We start from the raw sequence: 26,263 nt of genomic DNA on the forward strand, positions 1-26,263 counted from the left end.
TCCTCAGCCACTCTGGGCGCCTTGCAACCGAACATTAAAAAAACAGTACAGCATTAAACATTAAAAACTTCCCTAAACAGGGCTGCCTTCAGATAATATGATGATAATAATCTGATAATCTTAATAATTTGATAATTTTAATAATAATCTGATAATAATCTTATGGTAAAATGGAAGGCTCTGGGACCTAATTGACCAACCATGAAGGGCAGATTTCAAAAAACTGGCTAGAGATGTCCACTTTTGAAGCTGCATTTAAGGAAGAGGGGTTAAGTCTTCCTCTAGCTGTCATTAAAAATATTTACCTGTTCTGGTTCATAGCAAACATGATCAGCACTTTTATGAACTTCATATCTATAGGAGGTGGTGCCTGTGTTATGTATTTTGTTTTTATACTGTAAACTACCCTGTGATCTTCAGATGAAAGGTGGAATGTAAATTTAATTAATAATAATTTTGTGGTCATTAGATATCGTGGGAGGTTGAGCTACCTTATACTATAATGGGGCTTACTTCCAAGTAAACAAGCACAGGATTGAACTGTGAGACTGGCAAATCACTCTTTAATAAAGGCCACAAGTGTCATCTTTTCAGTCTTTATTGGGGAAATACAGCATCAAATTCACAGAAAAAATGCTCCAAGTAAATAAGTAAACAGCCCCTTTCTCTCTTTTTCTAATGATTTCATCCTGGCAATGTGTGTGTGTGTGTGTGTGTGTGTGTATGTGTCCTTGGGGGTTTATGTGGGATTTTGCAGTCAAATTTGTGATTTTGGCCGCAAACCCCTTATTCATACGCTTTTAACTTTTGTATGTTTTAAAGCAGGGCAGTAAATTTTTCTCCGTTTTGCTGTTTTTATCTTTTTATAAACCAGTTTGAGGATTTTTTAAAACTTTTTACAATCAAGTGGTGTGCAGTTTTTATGAAATAAATAAATAAAATACATTGTATGCCTTTCCATTAAGATTCCCACCTAATGTCCCAACTCTGGGGAAATATATTTTAAGATCACTGAATGCAAGCTGTGGGTTACATTTAGCAACCAGGGTAGCTGATCACATATCAATACAAAATGCTGCAGTGGAAATTAGCCACCCACACACTTTTTGCCGGTGGCTGTTTGGGTTTCCTAACCAAGCTAGTACAAGTGCATAGGAGAACATGTGCAGAGGGCGACCGAGATGATCAAGGGTCTGGAAACCCAGCCTTAGAAAAAACAACTGAAGGAGCTGGGTATGTTTATCCTCGATAAGAGGAGAGTGAGAGGAGATGGGATAGCCCTCTCCAAATATCTCAAGGGCTGTCCCATGGAGGATGGAGCAAGCTTGTTTTCTCCTCCTCTGGAGGGCAGGACTCGAATCAAGGGCTTCAAGCTCCAAAAAGGGAGATTCCGACTAAACATCAGGAAGAACTTTCTGGCAGTAAGAGCAGTTAAACAGTGGAAGACTCCCACAAGAGGTGGTGGACTCTCCTTCCTTGGAGGTTTTTAAGCAAAGGTTAGGCGGCCATCATTCATGGATGCTCTAGCTGAATTCCTGCATTGGGATAGGGGGCTGGACTATATGACCCTCGGGGTCCCTTCCAACTCTGCATTTCTAGGAGACATCACCTTGCCAACAAAGGTCCGTATAGTTAAAGCTATGGTTTTCCTAGTAGTAATGTATAGAAGCGAGAGCTGGACCATAAAGAAGGCTGATCGCCGAAGGATTGGTGCTTTTGAATTATGGTGCTGGAGGAGACTCTTGAGAGTCCCGTGGACTGCAAGAAGATCAAACCTATCCATTCTGAAGGAATGACCCTGATGTTGGGAAAGATGGAGGGCACAAGGAGAAGGGGACAACAGAGGGCAAGATGGTTGGACAGTGTTCTCGAAGCTACCAGCATGAGTTTGACCAAACTGCGGGAGGCAGTGGAAGACAGGAGTGTCTGGCGTGCTCTGGTCCACGGGGTCACGAAGAGTTGGACACGACTAAACAACAACAACATGGACGCATTTTTAAAAAATATATATTATTTTTTACTGCATTCATGACAGGTAATCAGGCAGAGGGCCTTCTTGGTAGTGGCGCCCGCCCTGTGGAACGCCCTCCCATCAGATGTCAAGGAAATAATCCGACTTTTAGAAGACATCTTAAGGCAGCCCTGTTTAGGGAAGTTTTATTCTGTTTTTAATGTTCGGTTGAAAGCTGCCCAGAGTGGCTGGAGAAACCCAGCTAGATGGGTGGGGTATAATAATAATAATAATAATAATAATAATAATAATAATAATATACTCATATATTAATATAAATTGATATATTAAAATATTACTTATTATTATTATTAATGTTAATGTTAGCTTTTAATCACGCCGGAACCATTTATCGCGGGATCAGTTTCCCCGCGCGCTCATTCCCCTTTTTTGGTAACTCCTGTCAGGCCGCCCGGAAGCTGCTTGTCCAGCTCGTGCGTCAATTGCCCCGGATGAGGCGGGAGAGCGGAAGACAAAAGACACGAGCGGCGTGTTGCGGGGGGGGGGGGGGACGAATCACGTGGGAAGCAGGAGGCGCGCGCGGCGGTTGGCTAAGCGGCGTCGGCGAGGCGTTATGCCGTCATTTCCGGCCGCGGCCAAGAAGCCGGTGGTGGTTTGCTCGGGTGGCGGCGGCGGCGCGTTCGCGGAACGAAAACGAGACGGACCCGGCTAGAGGGATAGCGGTTCCCCCGCCCTGCCATGGCCTCCCTGCTGAAGGTGGATCCGGAAGTTAAGATCAAGGTACTGAGGGAAGCGGGGCCTGAGAGGGGCGGGAAGGAGACGAGAGCGGCTAAGTTGCTTCGCGGGGCGGGCGTGCCCCGGAGCATGTGCAGAGCGCCGGCCTCCGGAAGGAGGAGGGAGGGTTTTTCCCCGGGGAGCTTCAGCCGCGGCTCCTCTCCGCTGACGGGGCGAGCGGGCCGGTTGCCATGGAGGGCTGAGGCCCTGCCGGCCCAGACCCCGGGGGGGGGGGTCTGTCCCGGGCCCGTCAGACCCCGCACCCCGCTTAGCCAAGACACAACGGGCCTGGCTCACCACCTCGCCATTTATGGAGGGAGGCAGTAGGAACCCTTAGCCGCGTGCCTTAAGATTTTCGGATTGTATCCCTGCCTCTTGGGAAGTTGGCATGATCACACCGAGTCTTATTGCACGATTGCAAGGGAACCAGGTGTGGGTTAAACCACAGAGCCTAGGACTTGCTGATCAGAAGGTCGGCGGTTTGAATCCCCGCGACGGGGTGAGCTCCCGTTGTTCGGTCCCTGCTCCTGCCAACCTAGCAGTTTGAAAGCACACCAGTGCAAGTAGATAAATAGGTACTGCTCCGGCGGGAAGGTAAACGGCGTTTCCGTGCACTGCTCTGGTTCGCCAGAAGCGGCTTAGTCCTGCTGGCCACATGACCCAGAAGCTGTATGCCGGCTCCCTCGGCCAATAAAGCGAGATGAGCGCTGCAACCCCAGAGTCGGCCACGACTGGACCTAATGGTCAGGGGTCCCTTTACCTTTAAGGGACCCGGGGGGGGTCATCTAGGCCAGCCCCCCTGCAATGCAGGGATATTTCGCCCAACGTGGCCCTCGAACCCACGACCTTGGGATTAAGAGTGGCTGGGGAAACCCTGACAGATGGACGGGTATAAATAAATTATTACTTGTTGGGTCTCTGGACCGTAATAAAGATTGATGATGATATCAAATTATTATTACAGTGGTACCTCAGGTTAAGAAATTAATTCGTTCCGGAGGTCCGTTCTTAACCTAAAACTGTTCTTAACCTGAAGCACCACTTTTAGCTAATGGGGCCTCCTGCTGCCGCTGCGCTGCCGCTGCACGATTTCTGTTCTCATCCTGAAGCAAAGTTATTAACCCGAGGTACCACTGTATTATTATTAGAGTCGTGTTCTACCGATGGTGCATCTTTTCTGCCCAAGCTGCTGATCATTGGAACTACACTGCCTCTGGCCACAGGGGATGCTCTCTGCTTGATTCTGACAGGCACCTGCCGTTGCTACATCCTTCAATGGTGGCTTCTTTAGGCTGCTTGGATGTTACTGTTTTTTACCTGCCCTGCAGAGGGTGGATTTATTCAGATCAAAGGGATTTGAGGAAAAAGTCTCCATTTAAGTCAAACTTCCAAGTTTATAGTAGCTTGTATATTTCCCAAACAAGCAATGCATTCTGGCTTGTAAAGCACACCTGTTTGCATCTAAATTTATTATATCGTCCAGAAACGTGCTATACACCTCAGATCATTCACCCAATATGACTTTTGCCCTGGCTAGATTTTATCAGCCTAGAAGAGTAATTGCCAAATTAAGGATTTCTGTGTGAAGTTAAGGAATGATAAGCAAGGCTATGTTTTGGAAGCTCAGTACTATACTCAGAACTGTGAGTTGGCATGTAGCAGCTGGTCAGAATAGATAGAAATTAGATGGCCGTGCCACTTGACAGCATGCTTATTCAACATTTGAACAATAATATATACAAAAATATATACAGTGCATGACGTATTGTGCAATATTTATAATGTTTGACTTAAGAGGTCACATAGTGTTCCTCAGGATTCATTTTTCATGTATAATAATAGAAAATCAGGCTTTAGCTCAGATTAGTTTGATAGAGCGTACTAGATCCAGTTTCATGGGTATTTTTAATGGTTATGTTCCACTTAGATTTCATTTGAACCCCAGCTATTTTTAACAGTTTTTTTTAAAGAAAATATTTTTTTAAAAAAAATTAAGAGCCATTTCTTGTCCTGAATCGAGAGCCTATCAATTTTCTCTATTTGTCTCTATTTTTTTCTCTTCTACCCAGCCTTAAAGTTAAGTTTCAGACTGGTAGCATGTAGGAAATAGTGCAGGCTCCGTTGCATTTTATATATGTATTACTATTCACCTGTCAATTTTCTGTTACGGTAATGGGCTTTTTTGCACAAACTTTCTTGCAGCTTAAAGTGCAGACTTTCTTATAATAGGTCTGGATAGAAGTCTTGCGTGGTCCTTTTTTGCTTCTTTGTGTTTGGGAGAGCTTCCCATTTTAAAAATGAGTTTGCCCATTCACCTAGGTAGCTGTTAAATTGTCTACTGCTTATTTTATTTAATGCATTTATACCTTGGTCTTAAGCTGACAATAAATCTTCCAGAGTAACTTGCAAAGATTGGGGGGGGGGGGGAGACAGGCCTTGCCTTCAGGCTTTCAACTTAAACACAACACAAGATTGGGAGGGGTGAAGGTAAAAAAGCAAACTCATGCACTAGTTCTTAATTATAAAGCTCAACAGCTTTTAATTCAAGAGGTCATGGAACTGGGTCTAAACATAATGAAGAAACTGCTGCTTCCTCCCCCGCTGACATCAGTGATGGCAGTTGGTAGTTAGAGCAGGATGGTGCTGAGGCAAAGCTGCGGCCAAGCATCATTTTTTTTTGGGGGGGAGAGGTATCAAGAGTGCTGCCCCCTCTTCTTCTGGTGGTCTCAAGGATGGCAGCTGGATATTGAAAACAGTGCTTTCCAGGAAGAGGGCACCTGTACTGAGTATTTGGAGGTGTGTCTGTTTTGCTTTCTGATCCTGCAAGTGATCATCATGCTCTGATCTCCTACAATGGATAGTAATAAAAAGCCATCCATGCGAGGGGGCAGGGATGGGAAATCTGTCTTTCCCTGGACCCTCTTTAGTCCCTTTGCCCCCCCCCCCCCCGTTTACTCTTAATATTTGAAATCAAGATAGCGTTGTGTATTATTTTTTAAAAGCAAGAGATGAAACAGAAGAAAATGGAGAAGCAAAACTGTTTCTCCCCTACTCTTCACTTTATCTCTGTTATTACTAACAGATCATGAGCAAAAAAGAGTGTGGAAGAGTAGGAACATCTCTGCTAGACCTTATATTCTTGCACAAAAGTAGTTGGGGGGGATTTCTGTTGGCCGCCACTACCCTCCCAACCTACCCGAACCAAGGGTGGCACACTTCCCTCTGCTGCCAGGGAATATTTGCATCAGCAGAGGAAAGTATGGTTGTCACATCCCTTGAGCTGTTTCAGAGGAAGGAGCCTCAAATACTTTTCCTAAAGAGGATGAAGAGTGACAAGTATGAGGGGAAGAGTTGTCCTGTTTAGGCAGACTCCTGAGAGGTCATTGGTAGGAGAGTTTTGGAACTGTGAGGAGGGAGAAAGGGGGAGCAACTCTTGCCCCATTTATCTCCTAGCACATAATCAGATTTAATTTTTCATTATCATAAAAACCCAAATACAAAGCTCTTCAACTACAGAACGGTAAAACATTAACGCAATCGTGAAACTAGCAAGAGTCAGCAGTAAAATCTTTACACTCAGTACAGTCTTAAAACAGGATGGCTAACTTGCCCCAAAGCCGCCTTGAGTAAAAACACGTTCTTAACTTGTCCACTGAAAGACACGTGATGGGGAACAGTGAGTGCCGCAAAATTGGTGGCTCCAAGTAATCCTGAGAGCGAGGGCTGCTTTCTGTCGTAAATAACAGACCAGGTGGAAATATGATGCAAGCCTTGCTATGCAAATATATGACTTTGCAACCCACATGTAGGAGGCAAAGTATTGCTTCTCGTGACGCATTATGTGCTCTTCTTAGTAAAAGGGATTTATATTCTTTGGAGAAAAAAACAAAACTGGGCTACAGCCTTGAGGCTGAATCTATCCATTTCTGGTAACATCCACTGGACAGAGGGGCCACTTCTACTTTGAGGCAGTGGTGGTTGTTGTTTTTAATGCATATTTGGTGTGCCGTAGGTGAGGCCTAGATCCAGGGAAGGCATGTGTGTGGAGGAAAAATAATGTTGACTGACCCATATGCTAGCATAAAAAAGTACAGTAGACTGCTATAATTTGGAGGCTGTTTTGAAGGGAACATAGGAGATGGCCCACCTCATCTTAGTAACTTCTTATACTGACACATCAGCAGATCTAATGGTTGATCAGAAGTAGGGCTGAGCATTTTTCTGGTTTTCAACATCGTGATATATTACCAGCTAAACATCACAATACAGTAGTACCCCAGTTCTCAAACGTCTCCGTTGACGAACATTTCAGAACTTGGAACTTCTAAAACTCGGAAGTAAATGCTTCCATTTTCGAACACGCCTCGGAAGCATAGCTGTCAACTTTTCCCTTTTCTTGCGAGGAATCCTATTCGGAATAAGGGAATTTCCCTTTAAAAAAAGGGGAAAGTTGACAGCTATGCTCGGAAGTTCAACAGCTTTCGTGATATATCGCAGTGTCAAATGTTAAGAAACCATTACCGCAGTGTGGGCTTCAATTATGGGCAATTTATCGTCATCAGAGGAATATGTGTAGAAGAGAGCTTCAGTACTGGCATAGCTTAATGGAGCCATCTTTGCAAGAATTAGCTATGTCAGTTGTTCAGGCGTGAGACATATTCTGTAGGCGCTACGTATGTACAACTCAGATAAAAACAAGGACGGACGGAAGAAGGCAGGTAATTTTAGCCACTGGCTGGATAGTCTTGTGGGGGCTGCATGCCAGGCAGGACATGCTGAAAGAGGGGAAGACCGAAGACATAGGCATGTCCCATTCGAACAAATCCAGGCACGCCATCCAGCTGTGACAAGGACCAATGATCTGACTTAGTATGGCCAGCTTCATCTGCACATGGGCCAAAAACACCCACTTGGGAACTTGTCACTCTGGCCTTATGCAGTGACTGTTAGCAGCAATACTGTGCTGAGTTTGAAAGAGGAGCTAAAGAATGGGTTGGTGCAGGGTAGGAAAAGAGATTGTGGAATCTCTAGTGGCAGCACCAAACTTATAGATGGCCAGGGAGTAAAGATTTTTCCAACCCCGTAATCCCCAGAATCAGCGGGGTCTGTAAAAAACTTGGAACACGGCTAAATAATTTCAGAAAAATGCTTTCAGGTGGTACATAACTTTTTGTGCCCTGGGTTGTTGATTCTAAGCAAATTCTGGACCCCTGAGGCCCACAGTGGGTTTGATCCCCATAGGGCCCCCTGCATAATCCTGCATTGCAAGGGTTTGGACTAGATAACCCTCGGACATCATTCCCAACTCTACAGTTCTTTGATTCTATGAGAATATTGTGCTACTGTACAGAACACAGCTCTGTGTATGCTTGGCTCACTCTGTTTTACCCAGTTCAGACTCTGTTCTAAACTGCTTCTTTTCCCTCCTGCAGGTAGACTCTTTCAGGGAGCGGATCACAGGTGAAGTAAGTGTCGTGATTCCTTCCCACCACCTGCCCTCAATGCTTAAGGGTCTGGATGTTTCTGTTGCTGGAACATCTTGCTAGAGACCCTTTGATGACTCTTAAGAGAACTTCAGCCAGTCAGTTAGAGAGCTTGTCTGTAGCTCTGTTCTGGCCCCTGCAGTATCCAAGGCTCTTGGCTTTTGCCTTTGGAAGTGGTTCTACTGGTTCATACAGAGGGTTGATTTGGGGTTAATTTCTGATCTGATTTCATGCATCACAGCTGGCTGTTCTTTGTCCTTTAGGCTGAGGACCTGGTGGCAAGTTTTTTCCCAAAGAAGCTTTTAGAACTCGATGCGTTCCTTAAGGTAAGAGTTGCAAGCCCATTGCCTCTCACCTGGTTTTTCTTGTCCAGTGAGTAGCTTCTGACTATAGCTGACTTTATTATTATTATTATTATTATTATTATTATTATTATTATTATTTTCATCCCTATACCTGGGGGGTCTCAGGGCGGTTCACAGAATACGGGTTTGGTGTTGGATTCAAGTTGGGTTGGTTCTGTTTGGGAATGTGTTAAGCAATTTAACATTATGCTTCTGCTATTCTCCTTTCCCAGGATCCCATTCTGAACATTCACGATCTCACCCAAATCCACTCAGATATGAACCTTCCTGTTCCAGACCCAATCCTGCTCACAAACAGTCATGATGGACTGGATGGGGTAAGGTGGTTCACTTTACCTGGGCTTAATATTTGAGATGTTGATCAAAACTGCATAATGCTCACATTTACTGAGAGGGTCTGGACAGAGAGATAGTTGCTTGTGTCAGGACCCATGTCTTCCTCTCCATATTGTGTGTATGCAGAATAGAATTTCCTGCCCTTTTGGCATGAGTTAACCTATAGAAGAATCAAAGAAAGCCATGCACCTGACAAATTTCTCAAAAGTTGAAGTTTTATTTATAAATCATTGGAATTTCAAGACAATGTAGGGACTTGTGTTTCATTTTCTCTTGTTTGACTGAGATGGCAAGTCATGGACGTGATTCTTATACATTCAATTAAACTCTTATTTAATTAGTTAAGGATGCAAATGGTATATACTTACACCAAATACACCTATTATTTTCTCTTCCTCTTTGCCTTCTTTGAGTCCTTTTTCCATACTCTCCTTTTGTAATTTCCTCTACCTATTTCTCTTTTCCTACAGTTTTAGTTATTTCGATAAACGTGCTTCTTTAGATTTTATTTTGTATATGATTTGATACAATACAATCTTCCCCCTGTAAATAATTTTGTACATATTTGCTTGCTTTCTGTAAAAATAATAATAATGTCCTCTTTGGATTTTTCAGCCCAATATGAAGAAGAGAAAGCTGGAAGACTGTGATGAGACCTTCCAGGGTGAGTTCCTAAACTTCTGCTGCTAAATTCATGGCATCTGATTGCTGTCAATGCTGGTTTGGGAGCTTGTGTTTGTCTTACGAAACTTGTCCGATTAAGTGAACACTCTGAGCATATGGGGTTGGGAAAATCCAGAAACCTTAAACTTTCATATTGGTGCCAAGGAATTGAAGTATTAATTCATTGATGTAATTGTGGTCTGCACCTTGGCCATAAATTTATCCCAGATGCAGCTGCTCAGTACACAGTTGACTCCTAGGAATTTGAAATGATCCCTTGAAATACTCCAGCTTTTCGCTACTTTACTGCAGGATGGCTGGATCCTTATGTTGTTTGAATATTACAGTGGTACCTTTGGTTCTTAAAATTAACCCATTCCGGAAGTCTATTCCAAAACCGAAACATTCCAAAACTGCGGCACACTTTCCTATAGAAGCCACGGAGCCTGCACTCGCTCCATAAGACACACACACATTTCCCCTTACTTTTTAGGAGGGGAAAAGTGCGTCTTATAGAGCGAAAAATACGGTATTTAAAACGGTTGCTTAGAAGTAGGAATAGACTGATCCAGAGTGGGTAAACACTCTGCCTGCATAAAACCCCACAGGTATCCCGGAACATAGGAAGCTGCCTTACACTGAGCCAGACCATTGGTCCATCTGGCTCAATATGGCCTACACTGACTGGCAGCAGCTCTCCAGGGTTTCAGACAGGCATCTCTCCCAGCCCTACCTGGAGAGGCCAGGGGTTCAACCTGGGAACTTCTGCCTGCAAAGCTGTTGCTCTACCACTGAGCTTATGGCCCTTCCTGACCTGTTGAGCGGCAATCACATGCATGCGCACCCATGCTCACACTCCATGGAATAAGTGGCAAATCTTTTCTCGTGGCGCCAGGTACCAAAGTCTTTGTCATGCCTAATGGGATGCTGAAGAGCAACCAGCAGCTGGTGGACATCATTGAGAAGGTGAAACCTGAGATCCGGCTGCTCATTGAGAAATGCAACACGGTGAGTGCTGGGCTGCCTTTTCCTTCCTCTTTGGGCTTGGACGCTTTACAGATCAGTTTCCTATGGCGGTGCTCTGAACAGCAGGGATACAATCAAACATGCTTTTTTTCAGTTAGCTCCTCAGAGAGAATGAGGTGGCCAATTGTGCATATCAGCAAGGATGTGGGGTCACAGATCCGTTCTCTGCTTGCATGTTACTGTGGCAAACCTTTATGAAGTTTGCTTAGTTCTTGCTGAGGTGCCTAGACTTCAGATGACAAACTGGTGCCTTGTGTGACTGAATCCTTCTCTAATTCCCCCCAGTGTGGTGTAGTGGCTAAGAGCGGCGGACTCGTAATCTGGTGAACCAGGTTCGCGTCTCTGCTCCTTCACATGCAGCTGCTGGGTGACCTTGGGCTAGTCACACTTCTCTGAAGTCTCTCAGCTTCATTCACCTCACAGAGTGTTTGTTGTGGGGGAGGAAGGGAAAGGAAAATGTTAGCCGCTTTGAGAATCCTTAAGGGGAGTGAAAGGTGGGATAACAAGTCCATACTCCTCTTCATACCAGCATTTATTTTTATTTTATGATTTAAAAGCATTTCATAGACCACTTTTTTCTTTCTTTAAAAATAACCTAAATAGTATTCAAAAACACTGTAAAAACAGTGAACAGCATTATAACAAATGAAAAGCAGAAATAACAGCGTAAGATCTTATGGATCAAGGAAAGACCATGCAGAAAGATATATCTTTGCGTGGCCTGGATAGCTCAGTTGGTTAGAGATTGGGGCTGATAACGCGAAGGTTGCAGGTTCGATCCTCATATGGCACAGCCTTGCTGGGGGTTGGAGTAGATGATCCTCTGGATCCCTTCCAACTCTACACTTTTATGATTCTAAGATGTCTGAATCAATTCATAGACCATTCTTTACATATGATAAAAGGAAGTGCATTCCACCGTGCAGTGGAAATGGCAGAAAACACCCTTTTTCAGGTTGCTGTCCTGAGATAGTCTGCAGAATGTGATGCCACTTCAAATACCCCCTAGAGTTAGGTGATCTTACAGGTCTATACAGGGGCAGGCGGTCTTTCTCGTAACCTGGTTGTTTAGCGGTTCTATATGTTGGTAACGGGACGCAGGTGGCGCTGTGGGTTAAAGCCTCAGCGCCTAGAACTTCCCGATCGAAAGGTCGGCAGTTCGAATCCCTGCGGCGGGGTGCGCTCCCGTTGCTCGGTCCCAGCGCCTGCCAACCTAGCAGTTCGAAAGCACCTCCGGGTGCAAGTAGATAAATAGGGACCGCTTACCAGCGGGAAGGTAAACGGCGTTTCCGTGTGCGGCTCTGGCTCGCCAGATGCAGCTTTGTCACGCTGGCCACGTGACCCGGAAGTGTCTCCGGACAGCGCTGGCCCCTGGCCTCTTGAGTGAGATGGGCGCACAACCCCAGAGTCTGTCAAGACTGGCCCGTACGGGCAGGGGTACCTTTACCTTTACCTTTACCTTTATGTTGGTAACAAGATTTTGGACATGGTCTGGTAGCCAACTGGAGCCAGTGCAGTTCCACCAGCCCAGGTGTAATATGTACACATTGAGGTGTTCCACTCAGCAACTTAGCTACAGCCTTCTTGGCCGTGGAAATCTAGCATATCGGGGAGAAAGTTAGCTTAGAATTCTCTATGTCTCTGTGATCTGTTGGTTTTTTGTGCATGGGAATGTTGCGTTTGTATGGAGGTGCGTTCAGTCATGTGACAACACCCCCTTCTGTGGTCTGAAGAGGTGCCCCTAGGTTTGGGTTTACCATCTCAGTGAAAACTGGGCCAGTGTTTGGTTTGAATGCAGGAGACTAGATTTCAAATCCTTGTTTGGTTTTGGAGTTTTAATTGTTCTGCAGCAAGTGTTTTTAGGGATGTGGGTGGCGCTGTGGGATAAACCACAGAACCTAGGACTTGCCAATCAGAAAGTCGGCGGTTCGAATCCCCGTGATGGGGTCAGCTCCCGTTGCTTCGTCCCAGCTCCTGCCAACCTACCAGTTTGAAAGCATGTCAAAGTGCAAGTAGATAAATAGGTACCGCTCCGGCGGGAAGGTAAACGGTGTTTCCATGTGCTGCTCTGGTTCGCCAGAAGTGGCTTGGTCATGCTGGCCACATGACCTGGAAGCTGTACACTGGCCTCCTCGGCCAATAAAGCAAGATGAGCGCCGCAACCCCAGAGTCGGCCACAACTGGACCTAATGGTCAGGGGTCCCTTTACCTTTACCTTTAAGTGTTTTTAACACTTGATTGGAAGCCGCCCAGAGTGGCCGGGAAACTCAGCCAGATGGGCGGGGTATAAATAATAAATTATTATTATTATTATTATTATTATTATTATTATTATTATTATTATTATTATTTATTATGTCTCCCTGTCTCGGCCTGAACTTCCTGGCTCAGATGCTGCATGTAGAACAGTCTGCCAGCTGTTTTCAAAGTACAGTGGTGCCTCGCAAGACGAAAATAATCCGTTCCGCAAGTCTCTTCGTCTAGCGGTTTTTTCCGTCTTGGAAAGCAACCCGATTAGCGCTATTAGCGGCTTAGCGGCTATTAATGGCTTAGCGGCTTGGCGGCTAAAAGGCTATTAGTGGCTTAGCGGCTTAGAAAAAGGGGGGGAAAGCGAAAAAAATCGCTAGACTCGCAAGACGTTTTCGTCTTGCGAAGCAAGCCCATAGGGAAATTTGTCTTGCGAAGCGCATCGAAAAACCGAAAACCCTTTCGTCTAGCGGGTTTTTCGTTTTGCGAGGCATTCATCTTGCGGGGCACCACTGTATACAGTAAAGCAGTGGCACCTATTTAATATGACATATTCTGCCCGGCAGGTCAAAATGTGGGTGCAGCTGCTGATTCCCAGGATAGAGGACGGCAACAACTTTGGCGTTTCTATTCAGGTAGGTCAGCAGTTGGGGGGCGGGGGCAGAATCCTGAAGAAGTGCCCCTTTCTGGAGTGGTGATCACAATCAGAATTTCAGAAACTGCAATGCTTTTTCTGAGCAGGAGCTGTCACCATTAAGAAAAAGCGGTCAGAAAAGGGCAATATATATTTGGACTGCCTCTGGATCAAGTCAGGGACACGGGTGGCGCTGTGGGTAAAAGCTCAGCGCCTAGGACTTGCTGATCGTATGGTCGGCGGTTCGAATCCCCGCGGTGGGGTGCGCTCCCGTCGCTCGGTCCCAGCGCCTGCCAACCTAGCAATTCGAAAGCACTTCTGGGTGCAAGTAGATAAATAGGGACCGGTTTATAGCGGGAAGGTAAACGGCGTTCCGTGTGCTGCGCTGGCTCGCCAGATGCAGCTTGTCACGCTGGCCACGTGACCCGGAAGTGTCTGCGGACAGCGCTGGCTCCCGGCCTCTAGAGTGAGATGAGCGCACAACCCTAGAGTCTGTCAAGACTGGCCCGTACGGGCAGGGGTACCTTTACCTTTACCTGGATCAAGTCACTCTCCTTCTTTAGGTTCTCAGCATCCTTAATCTAGCTCAAGGTTGTCATCTGAACTAGCCATACGTTTAGCAGTCACAGTCAGTCCATCATTTGAAAAATAAGACTTTAGAGCCATCTTACCCAAAAATGGCAGCTAGACCACGGGTAGGCAAACTAATGCCCGGGGGCCGGATCTGGCCCAATCGCCTTCTAAATCCGGCCCGCGGACGGTCCAGGAATCAGCGTGTTTTTACATGAGTAGAATGTGTCCTTTTACAGTGGTACCTCGGGTTAAGAACTTAATTCGTTCCAGAGGTCCCTTCTTAACCTGAAACTGTTCTTAACCTGAAGCACCACTTTAGCTAATGGGGCCTCCAGCTGCTGTCGGAGCACGATTTCTGTTCTCATCCTGAAGCAAAGTTCTTAACCCGAAGTACTATTTCTGGGTTAGCGGAGTCTGTAACCTGAAGCGTATGTAACCCGAGGTACCACTGTATTTAAAATGCATCTCTGGGTTATTTGTGGGGCATAGGAATTCGTTCTTTTTTTTCTTTTTCTTTTTCAAAATATAGTCCGGCCCCCCACAAGGTCTGAGGGACAGTGGACCGGCCCCCTGCTGGAAAAGTTTGCTAATCCCTGAACTAGACATTTTCGTTTTGGTGACTGTAACCTTGGTTTAAGGAGCCGTTTGAGTATATATATCTGAGTTTCTAACACTGCATTTTGGCCAAGGCTGATTGGGTGGCTCTTTCTGCCTCCTGTTCAGATATTGGTTGGATACGTCCAGGTATGAGTGCACCTGAAAATTCTCTCAAATGTTTCTTTGTCGGCTCCTTCCTTTGCAGGAAGAGACTGTGGCGGAGCTCCGAACTGTGGAGAGTGAAGCAGCTTCATATTTGGACCAGATTTCTAGGTGGGTGCCTTTTCACGGCTTGGTGCAGAGTGCTTTCAAAGGCTGGCTTTTGTTCCAGAAGGGTTTGTCCCTCTCTAGTGTATGCTGTTTGGGCACCCCCTTGCCAACCGTTGAACCAACTCTCTTTCTTCCATTTCAGATACTACATCACACGGGCAAAGCTGGTTTCTAAAATAGCTAAATATCCCCATGTGGTAAGTGCAGGTATTAAGGTGATAGCTGAGTTTCACGTTACAAACTTTTAATAATAGCATTAGAGAGGTGGTTAAAAGGCTTCCTGACCGAACCCTTGGGGAATCTTGTTGTCATGAGGGTCTGCTTCGAATTAAATTCTGGAGCACGCCGGTCTCTGCTTCTGTTTCTGCGGGTTTTGCATAGGCCTGTTGTCTCTTCCGACCAGTTCTTGATTGTCAACATCCTTTTGGGTTGGGGTTGGAGTCTAGGTATACTGATGGTAGTGACTGAGAAGACCCCGAGAAAATGGCAGCTTTGCAGGTGACTCTCGGCTGGGAGATGGAATGAGACAGCAAGTCCACTTAGTGCAAAGCAATTCTGGCTAAATAACTGTCTCTGTAGGAGGATTACCGTCGCACGGTGACTGAGATGGATGAGAAGGAATACATCAGCCTGCGGCTCATCATTTCGGAGCTCAGAAATCAATATGTAAGTCCAGTCTTGAAGACGATTCATAACACCTCCATGTGCCCAAGCCCTATTAAGGTGCTTGAGGGTGGGGGGCAGGGGCCAGTTTTGTAGAGGGCTGGTCTCTCAACCAGTCATTAATTGCTGAGGCCTCTTAGACTAGATGGGACGCAGGTGGCGCTGTGGGTTAAACCACAGAGCCTAGAACTTGCCGATCAGAAGGTTGGCAGTTCAAATCCCCGCGACAGGGTGAGCTCCTGTTGCTCGGTCTCTGCTCCTGCCAACCTGGCAGTTCGAAAGCACATCAAAGTGCAAGTAGATAAATACCGTATTTTTCACTCCATAGGACACTCCTAGTTTTTAGAGGAGGAAAACAAGAAAAAAATATTCTGAATCAAATGTTGTATAAACTACTGTATTTAATAAACAACCGGTATATCAGAATCACTTTACAACCATGTAAAGTGAACAGCAGTCAACATTGGCATTAAGAACCATCATCACTGTCATTAACAAATGAAGAGAGACTTTTAAGATTTGAGTACTCTTCTAGTCTTCTGTGAACCCCAAGAACTCATCACTGCTAGAGTCAGAATTTATGAAGCTCATTTGCTCATAATCACGGACATCACTTTCTTCGCTATCTTCATGTAAAATACCATCTTTGTTTCCATCCAAAGCATTGCTAATGCCACATTTTTTTCCTCTCAGTCCTCTTCCTCCCCTCTCTCAGCGAACAGCCTGCCCGCTGCTCGCAAACATTCCCTTTACTTGAATTACAGTCAAGAAACAGCTGAGCAGAGCCTCTCTATCTTTAAAGAGCTGCGCCAAGCGAGCGTGTCTGTGGTTCTTGCTGGCTTTTCTTGTTTTCCGCCTCTAAAAACTAGGTGCGTCTTATGGTCAGGTGCGTCTTATAGAGCGAACAATACAGTAATTGCCAAGGCCTCTTAGGGTAGATGGACCCCTTCTTCCTGGAGTATGTGGGGTGGCATCCCTTGTCTAGGCAATAGCGAGCTCTGCCCCTTTTTTTGCCTGGGGTGTGTGGGCAAAAAAAATCGTTTGCAAGCCGTATCCTCCCTGAGCCAAGAAGAAACCAACCCCTGTCTCCTCTCCCGCCAGGTGACTCTCCACGACATGATCCTAAAGAACATTGAGAAGATCAAGCGACCCCGGAGCAGCAATGCCGAGACCCTCTACTGAGCTGTCGACAATCTGAACTCATGAACTGTTCAGTAGGCTCAAGGCAGCCCTTTTGCCTCAGTTTATGTGACTATCAAGATGGGGAATCTGGCTGGAAACAGTCCTCACCACACTTTTAGTTAAAAAAAAAAAATCTAAAGAAACTCTCCTAGCTCTTTCTGGTTGGTTTTTATTTGGGTCTCGGGATTTGCCCCCCACCCACCCCCAACTCTTGACACCCAAAAGGTATGGGGCAGAGCTTCTCTTCCTGTGTGGGTGGGAACAGGATAGCGGCCAACCTGCTCCAGGCAACCATCCCTGTGCCAGCAGTCCTGAATGACCCTGTTCTGTAGCAGCCGGGAGGAACTCTTCCCTTCTAGGTAGCATATCTTTGAACTGGTCGAGAGCAGCGTCAAGTTCTGCTGGACCAGTTCAGTTTTCCCATTGAAAAATGCATTTGGGGGAATCGAGTGCCCTTTTCATCTCACATGGCTGTCCATGCCCACTGTCCAATCATGCAGATTCTGATGCCACTGTGTTGAGTTTTTCCTTCCTGCCCCCCTCCCCCCGTTGATTCGTTGTTCTGAATCTACAGTAATCTATTCCAGATTACGTACTGCACTTAAGCAGCTCTCCTCTCGATACAGCACTCCTTTTGCCTGGCAAGTAAACCCAGTGGAACCCTGGAGTTCAGCGAGTATTTTCTGGATTTCGGGCTGGGGAAGCGCTGCATAAACAGTTGGCCCTGCAGAATCGGCTTGCCTAATACTGGCACGGCCGAGCGAGTGCCGAAGGACTGGAGAATTTCCCCGTCTTCGTTCTTCTTCTCTCCCACCCGAATATAACAAGCCTAGCGGTTGTTCCTGGAGGGGCCCTTTCTGACCTTCAAGAAACCCCAGGAAAGTGTGTCTAGGTTTTGGCCCTTTGCTGCGCGAATGAATCCCGCTGGGATTCTTTGGTTTTGCTCTTTTCTAGTCTTCAAGCGAGCAGGTAGGGGGCACCAACTAATAGGAGTGCTTCAGTTTCCCTTGAGATCTACTCTTAGTCTTTATATTCCTCTTGTGCCGTAGTATTGTGAGTGGTGTTAGATATGTTAAAACAGTGGCAGCGTGAATGCCGTTTATCGGCCCCTCTCCCTTCCCTTGGTTGCTGTTTTTATTTTTAAGAAATCTCTGCCAGCCTCCTAAGAGCACAGGAAGCTCACCTTCCCTGTGCCCTTTGCAGATGCCTTTGTTATTGTCATTTGTAGCTGGGCAAACCTTAGTCTTCCCTGGAGGGCAGACTCTTGCGACAGCTGCCGTTGTAGCTGCATCCCGAGAGTAGTCCTCTCCTGCGTTTCTTTGTATCGGCTGCTTTGTTGGATTGTTCATATTTCCTTGCCACATTGAACGTATGTACAACTTTTACTATGTTGACAAATTAAAAGTAATAGGTACTTTGAATTCATCCTCGGCAGTCACCGTGTGTACGAGCAACCGGGGTCTCTGCGTGATGCTCAGTTGGTCTTCTGCCTCATCTGGTCTCCCCCGTTTGGACTTTGTTCGGTAGCAGCAATCTGTTATGATGCTGAGTTGAAATTGAATATTCACTCTCACGTTCTCCTCTAGAAATATGGGATACTGGTGGCCTAAGGAGCCCTAAGGGGCATTGGTTAAGGCCCCAGCTTCTGCTCCTGTCAGTATTAATACTTAGTACTACATCACCAAGTTTATCTTTGCTGCTCCTGGCGCTGAAATCTGCTCATTGTGACGTTCTGCTTAGGGCACCTATTGTAGCATCGACCTGTGGTCCAACTGGCTTCAAGGCTGAACTAACATTAACTAGCTCAAAGTGAGTCGTGGGTTGATCTCTGCTCAGAGCAGCCGCCTGTACTTGACTTTTGCCTAAATGAGCTGAGCAAAGTGACAGATACGCTACGGCTGTTGCAGAGCTGTGCATCTCTGAATTGCCTGTCAGATTCTGTGGAGAGCAGTGTGTCTCCATAATATCAATCCCTTCAGTTGTTGCCCGTTCGCCCAGAGGGTTTGAATCATGCCTTTTTGGGAGCCAGAGTTCTAGGCCATGAATTGCTATATTCACCCCGATGTAATAACACAGCTTCCTACCTCTTAACCTTGTGGGAGAAATCGGGCTGAGTTCTTATTATGAAAGTTTTCCTCTGTGCTGAGAATTCTGCAGTACTTCCTACTGTGTATTAGCCCTCTGCCCAGACAAGCCAGAGAGCTTAGATAGAAGGTGTTTGCGCCTTTTGTGTTTCACGTAGACTGCCCTCGTGGATTCACTATTTTTGTGCAGTGTTGCAAATGTGTGTGCCTCCAAAACCCATTGGAAGCGCACCATTCAGTGTATTTACTGCACTGTGAACTCTGGAGTTTGCATAATTAACTCTCTCTTTTTTAAAAACAAAATCACCACCTTATCTGTGTCCACAGTTAACCATCTTCTTAGACCTCCCTGATCAATAAGAGACCTGGCACAACATGACAAAATGAGTACAACGGCACATATTGCCGTGAGATCCACATTCCATTGTGGCTACCCAAGGTTCCAGCTGGGATGAGGTGGTTTGAGTAAAGGTGAAGGATCGGTCAGGGGACTGTGTCTTTCCGGGGCCTCGGTTGCACAGGAACAATCTCAGTACAGTGGTACCTCGGGTTAAGTACTTAATTCATTCCAGAGCTCCGTTCTTAACCTGAAACTGTTCTTAACCTGAAGCACCACTTTAGCTAATGGGGCCTCCCGCGCCACCGGAGCACGATTTCTGTTCTCATCCTGAAGCAAAATTCTTGCCAAGCAAGCCTTGACCTCAGGTTGACCCCTAACAGGCAGGCTGGAGGTCATGTGGCCGTACCCAATGCTTTTCCAAAGACCATTACATCTGTCATCAATAAAGTTGTGGCCTGATTTGACCCAATTAAAATAAAAATAAAAAATGAAGCAAAGTTCTTAACCCAAGGTACTATTTCTGGGTTAGCGAAGTCTGTAACCTGAAGCGTCTGTAACCTGAAGCGTATGTAACCCGAGGTACCACTGTACCTGTGCTTGAAGCTGCTGTTCTGTAACAGGAGCATAACTTTGTGCTGCCCTGGAAGTGAAGTGAATACCCAACTCACCCCTAGAGCTGCAGGCCTGAGAGTGCCTCCTTCTTGTCAAGGGACCTGCTGATGAAGGTGAAGATCGTTCCACTATATAGGAGAGTGTGAAGTCCAAATATTCCAGATCTATAGATGCTCTGGATGTGGGGGGGGGGGGGGCTCATTAAACAAGTCAATATACTTGAAATAATGCCATATAAAAAAGCAAGCATAGTGGCGTCAGCAGCAATAACAAAATTTGCCTGAATCTCCTGCTGTGTGAAAACCACTCAGTACAAACATGCAACGTTTACATGGCCCTTTTGTCTTGGTCGGCCTCCGTTGCTTTTGAAAGGAGGATTCGCTTCTGATGATGTACCATACTGAAAATGAGAAGCATCATTCCTGTTTTGTTTCTTTGAACGCAATGAAGGGGGAGGGAAATGGCAAATAACAAAGAGGACTGGAGGCTGGGGTCTTGTCATGGAGGTGTGTTTCGTGAATGGCTCTCTCAACCAGGGATGGGAACCTCTGGTCTTCAGATGAGGCTCAGTTCAGATTCCCCTCAGCCCCAGCCAACATCACCAGTGGTCAGAGATGGTGGGATTTGTAGTCCCCAGCAGCATGCAAAAAGTCACACGTTCCTTATCCCTGCTGCAAACCTTTCCTGGACCTAAGGAAGCTGGAGAGCCCCTTAACACTGACCTAGGGTTATCGTTCTAGGTAACTGGACTGATTGCATGTGAGAGCAAAAGCCACTTTGGCTTTACTGATGACACCCAAAGTGATTGTGGCCAGTTTGCAAGCGGAAGAATGGCAGGTCATCAAAGATAACGAGGCCTTGTTCTAGTCCATGGCGGCTTATTCTACAATAGATCTGTTAATCTTCAAGGTGCTGCAAAGTTTTGTTTTGCTGCAAAAGACTTAACATAGCTACAGATATACATGTATGCTCATCCATTATACATCAGCTGCCTTTGGGAAGAAAGTAACTTGCTTTGCTCTGTAAGCAAGTGTAAGGCATGGTTAATGTTTGCACTGATGGTTGCGATGGATGGAAACTCAACAATTTGGATGGCTGCAAAACTACTGAGTGCATAATTCAGATTACCAACCCCCTGTTCCTTCAGATGGTACCCTCAAGTTGCATTTAGTTAACCTGTACAATGGCATTGGTTGTATTCTCCAAATCAGTGTTTTTACATGTGTTGTTGTTGTTTAGTCGTTTAGTCGTGTCCGACTCTTCGTGACCCCCTGGACCAGAGAACGCCAGGCACCTCTGTCCTCCACTGCCTTCCGCAGTTTGGTCAAACTCATGCTGGTAACCTCGAAAACACTGTGAGCCAGGGGCAAATCAAAACGTTCAGGTCTGCTGCGTAGGATCTTTGCTGAAAAACCACAGCATTAAGTCCCTTTGTAACTTTTTTGTTCGAAATTCCTGCCTGCCGTTCTCCTGGAATTCTTAGAACTGTAAAGTTGGTCTTTCAACTTTTTTGCTTTATTGTCAAAGGATCTACCAACAAGCTGCTGGTGAGATTACACATTAACAGGCACACAATGTGGTGACAGGCCTTTTCTCGGTACCGTATCAAAAGGCAGGTTGAATTCCACCCTGGCACTTTTGCAGCAGAAAATAGTGTGTTTTGGCTTGGCTTTTTCAAGTATGCATTTCACAAATAAAGTGTTTTATTTTTAACATGGCCAACATTAAAGTCAGTTTGTTCGATTTAGGATTAACCTAAATTCGCGATCAATGCTCATATAACTTGGGAACTGCTACCGTAGCTTTCCACTAATGTACTAAAAAAAGAATTACGAGTAAGTAAACAATGCAATAGGGACGCGGGTGGCACTGTGGGTTAAACCACAGAGCCTAGGACTTGCCGATCAAAAGGTCGGCGGTTCAAATCCCCGCAACGGGGTGAGCTCCCATCGCTCGGTCCCTGCTCCTGCCAACCTAGCAGTTTGAAAGCACGTCAAAGTGCAAGTCGATAAATAGGTACCACTCCGGCGGAAAGGTAAACAGCGTTTCCGTGCGCTGCTCTGGTTCGCCAGAAGCAGTTTAGTCATGCTGGCCACATGACCCAGAAGCTGTACGCTGGCTGCCTTGGCCAATAAAGTGAGATGAGCGCCGCAACCCCAGAGTCGGCAACGACTAGACCTAATGGTCAGGGGTCCCTTTACCTTTTTAAGTTCGTGATCAATGCTCAAATAACGTGGGTACTACTACCATAGCTTCCCACTAAAGTCCCGAAAAAAGAATTACGAGCAAGTAAACAACGCAATAATAAATCTTAGCCATTCTTGCTTGCTACTCCTTATTCCTCACCTAGTCTTCACTTCCTGAGAGCTCCTTTTCCTTAACACGCCAGGCTCTTCCTAAAGCTCTTCTCTGCCTAGGTTACTATTTGCTCCCTCTCTAACAAATTCATATTCTGCATAGCAGAAACTCAGAATTTATACAGTTGTCCTGTTTCACATTAACTTGGCACACAACAGTGCTTCCAGTACTTTGATGGCATTCCTCCCTGGTAGGATATTGTATTCTGTTTTGTTTTGTTTTGGCTTCCCTGCCCATCTTCTCTGTTATATAGTAATCTTCATCCTCCTTACCAAGAAGTTCCTTCATGACCTTTTTGATACCAGGATTTGTATTTAAAAGAGTATAGACAACTTCCCTTCCACGTGTTCACCAAGAGTAGGTCTATTGGCTCACCATAAACACTTTGGCATTGTTTTCTATCTGCCTGTAGTATGGTGTTTTTAACTTCATCTTGTCATCCATTTCCTTGAAGTCTGGTAACCCGGTGCGAATGTTTTTGTTGCTGTTGAAGGCATGACCAGTTGGTAGCGTATGATGTGGCTCCATAACTGGAAAAATCCTTGTACTTTTCTGTTTCTTTTTCACTGTGGAGGCACATAGAGATGCTTTAAGTGCACTGTGTACTTTTTCACACAGGAGAATTTGACCTAAAAGTTTGAAATCGATAGTCTTACCTGAATTCTTTTATTGAAGCACATTTGCATGCATTTGCAAGTTTGGCCTAAATTCTGCATCTTCAGAGAAAGCTCTGAAGGAGGGCTCATTCTTGTCTCTTTTCTCCCCTTTGTCTACCAAGATGTTCCTGTACAGTTTCAAGCCTATTTTTGGCCTATTTAAGCAAGGAGCAGTTGAAAGAATGAAAGAAAGTGTCTGCTGATTGTTCAGGGTTTTTAAAACGAAAATGGATTGTGAAGAGCTCTCAAAGGACCTCTCCAAACAGTATGGATGGGCAGCAAAATGGCAAATGCAATTCAGTGTAAACAAGTGCAGAGCGATGCGTGTCAGGGCAAAAAAGATTCTTAATTTCACATAGACACTCGTGGCAGTGACTGACCAGGAGCGAAACTTTGGCGGCTAGTGTGTGACAGCTATTGGAAAAGGGGAATCCCGTTCTAGGGATCATTAGAAGGGGGAATGAAAACAGAACTGCTGTTACAACACAAATCTCTGGTGGGCTGTATTTGGAATACAAGCTGGGAAAGGTTCAGAAAAGTGTACCCAGAATTATCAAGGCAACAGAGAACTTCCCCTATGACGGAAGACTGCAGTGTTTGGGGCTTTTTAGTTCAGAGGAAGGCGAGGAAGAGGCGACATGATAGAGGTGTATAAAATTGTCCATAGCCAGAAGAAAATGAGCAGAGAGGTTCTCCCCACCCCCTTTCTCATAATGCTAGAATTGAAGCTGAATGTTGGAAGAATCACTGTGCTTTGCACAGTGCAGTGGTAAACAATGGAATTTGATCCCACAGCTGTCTTTAAAACAGGATTAGGCAAATGCATGGGGGCGACAGCTATCAATGGCTACTAACCATGATGACTATGTTCTTCCACTTTCTGGGGCCGGGTGGCGCTGTGGGTTAAACGTCAGAGCCTAGGACTTGCCGATCAGAAGGTCAGCAGTTCGAATCCCCACGACGGGGTGAGCTCCCGTTGCTCGGTCCCTGCTCCTAGCAGTTGGAAAGCATGTCAACATGCAAGTAGATAAATAGGTACTGCTCCGGCAGGAAGGTAAACGACGTTTCTGTGCGCTGCTCTGGTTCGCCAGAAGCGGCTTAGTCATGCTGGCCACATGACCCGGAAGCTGTACACCAGCTCCCTCGGCCAATAATGCGAGATGAGCGCCGCAACCCCAGAGTCGGTCACGACTGGACCTAATGGCCGGGCTCCCTTTACCTTTACGCTTCTGAAAACCAGTTGCTTTAAACTGCAAAGAGTATTTCTGTGCCCTGGTCCTGTTTGCAGGAGAACAAGATGCCCGATCCAACAGGTCATTATTATTATTATTATTAGCATTTGTTCTTTTGTTAGTTGTATTACGCACCCTTCGCCAGCAGGTCCCAGGGTCGGTTGCAACAATTACATTCAGAGCGTCCAGTAGCAGGGCTGGGCGATACCTGTTTTTCAACATCGTGATATATTGCCAGCTAAACATTGTGATATGACAATATACCACAACGTCAGAAACAAGGATGCAGCTATGTAGAGACGTTGGCTGGCTTAACGGCTTTTCCAGCATCGTGATTTTTGTGTAGCACAAATATACACGCAAATCACGATTCACAGTACAGTGGTACCTCGGCTTAAGAACTTAATTCGTTCTGGAGGTCCGTTCTTAACCTGAAACTGTTCTTAACCTGAGGTACCACTTTAGCTAATGGGGCCTCCTGCTGCCGCTGCACCGCCAGAGCACAATTTCTGTTCTCATTCTGAAGCAAAGCTCTTAACCCGAGGTACTATTTCTGGGTTAGCGGAGTCTGTAACCTGAAGCGTCTGTAACCCAAGGTACCACTGTATATTGCCAGGTCAACAGTTATGAAACTGATATCGCAATACAGACTTCAAACTGGTTTATAATTTATTATTTATACCCCGCCCATCTGGTGGGGTTTCCCCAGTCACTCTGGGCGGCTTCCAACAGAACACTAAAATACAATAACCTATTAAACATTAAAAGCTTCCCTAAACAGGGCTGCCTTCAGATGTCTTCTAAAAGTTTGGTAGTTGTTTTTCTCTTTGACATCTGGTGGGAGGGCGTTCCACAGGGCGGGTGCCACTACCGAGAAGGCCCTTTGTCTGGTTCCCTGTAACTTGGCTTCTCGTATCGAGGGAACCACTAGAAGGCCCTCGGCACTGGACCTTAGGTTTGGGACAATATATCGCCCAGCTCTAGTGGTCAGGCTATGGCATCCTAAGAAAGGGACAAGAAAGCTGCGTAGGATGCCACCCTAACCAATCTACAGCCTCTTCCCACTTTGCTTTCTTTATTTAGGTTTTAGTTTTTTCCCTGCAGCCACAGATAATAGAAAGTTGTTCTTCTGCGTGAGTCTGCAGAACCTCAGTATGCTAGGATGCTGAATTCCGCATTGACAAAATGACGCTGCGCAGTTGAAAGCTCGGTAGGTGCTGGAAGGAATGACTTCAGGTCATGCAACGCAAGGTCTGCCCTCTTCAAAGTCTGCTAAGTTCTCATGCTGCTGACCAGAAAGCTGAGCAAACGGAGCTTGCTTCGTGCAAGCCGTGTTCGGTCAGTAATCTGGCACAGCGCAAGAGGCTGCCTTCATCTTTTCAACTGATGTAGAATGAAGCTTTCTGTTTACTGATGGGTACGCCGAGAGCATGAAACACTGTCAGTTTGGGTCTCGATACAGGGCTGCCTCTAGCATTCTAGGTGCTGGTTTCAGTTTACGCTCTGCATCCCGTACAGACCAGGCGACTGATACCTTCTCAATATGTGCCCCATCACAATCTGTCAGTGGAGGGCAAGCAGTCTCTCAGGGAGTCCTCTGTACAGCTTGTCGACACGGGTGGCGCAGTGGTCTAAACCACAGAGCCTAGGACTTGCCAATCAGAAGGTCGGTGGTTTGAATCCCCACGACAAGGTGAGCTCCCATTGCTCTGTCCCAGCTCCTGCCAACCTAGTAGTTCGAAAGCACGCCAGTACAAGTAGATAAATAGGTACCGCTGCGGCGGGAAGGTAAATGGTGTTTCCATGTGCTCTGGCTTCCGTCATGGTGTTCCATTGCACCAGAAGCGGTTTAGTCATGCTGGCCACATGACCCGCAAACCTGTCTGTGGACAAACGCCGGCTCCCTTGGCCTGAAAGAGAGATGAGCGCCACAACCCTGCCTTTAACTGGACTTCGAATCCACACGATGGTGTGAGCTCCCATTGCTCTGTCCCAGCTTCTGCCAACCTAGCAGTCTGAAAGCACACCGGTGCAAGTAGATAAATAGGTACCGCTGTGGCGGGAAGGTAAACGGCGTTTCCATGCACCCTGGTTTCTGTCATGGTGTCCCATTGCACTAGAAGCGGTTTAGTCATGCTAGCCGCATGACCTGGAAAGCTGTCTGTGGACAAACACCTGTTCCCTTGGCCTGAAAGC

General features: G+C 46.1%; 1 protein-coding gene across 1 annotated transcript; it reads left to right on the plus strand.

Moving 5' to 3' along the window:
• The first annotated feature begins 2,462 nt into the window (after positions 1-2,462).
• On the plus strand, positions 2,463-18,210 carry PSME3 (proteasome activator subunit 3). The gene is made up of 11 exons (XM_083709901.1): positions 2,463-2,752; positions 8,179-8,211; positions 8,493-8,555; positions 8,807-8,911; positions 9,546-9,594; positions 10,489-10,601; positions 13,433-13,501; positions 14,876-14,943; positions 15,083-15,137; positions 15,520-15,606; positions 16,705-18,210. Exons 1-11 carry the CDS (start codon positions 2,711-2,713, stop codon positions 16,783-16,785), a joined length of 765 nt encoding a protein of 254 aa, XP_083566027.1. The 5' UTR covers positions 2,463-2,710; the 3' UTR covers positions 16,786-18,210.
• The last annotated feature ends 8,053 nt before the right edge of the window (positions 18,211-26,263 follow it).

Source organism: Podarcis gaigeae (assembly GCF_964106915.1).
Source record: "Podarcis gaigeae genome assembly, chromosome: 13".
NCBI lineage: Eukaryota > Metazoa > Chordata > Lepidosauria > Squamata > Lacertidae > Podarcis > Podarcis gaigeae.

What these genes read in the sequence shown, in the direction of transcription:
- PSME3 (XM_083709901.1), top strand. Translation starts at nt 2,711, where the DNA reads ATGGCCTCCCTGCTGAAGGTGGATCCGGAAGTTAAGATCAAG. An exon ending in GTCATGATGGACTGGATGGG is followed by an intron (nt 8,912 to 9,545) that starts GTAAGGTGGTTC and finishes TGGATTTTTCAG; the next exon opens with CCCAATATGAAGAAGAGAAA. An exon ending in TCATTGAGAAATGCAACACG is followed by an intron (nt 10,602 to 13,432) that starts GTGAGTGCTGGG and finishes TCTGCCCGGCAG; the next exon opens with GTCAAAATGTGGGTGCAGCT.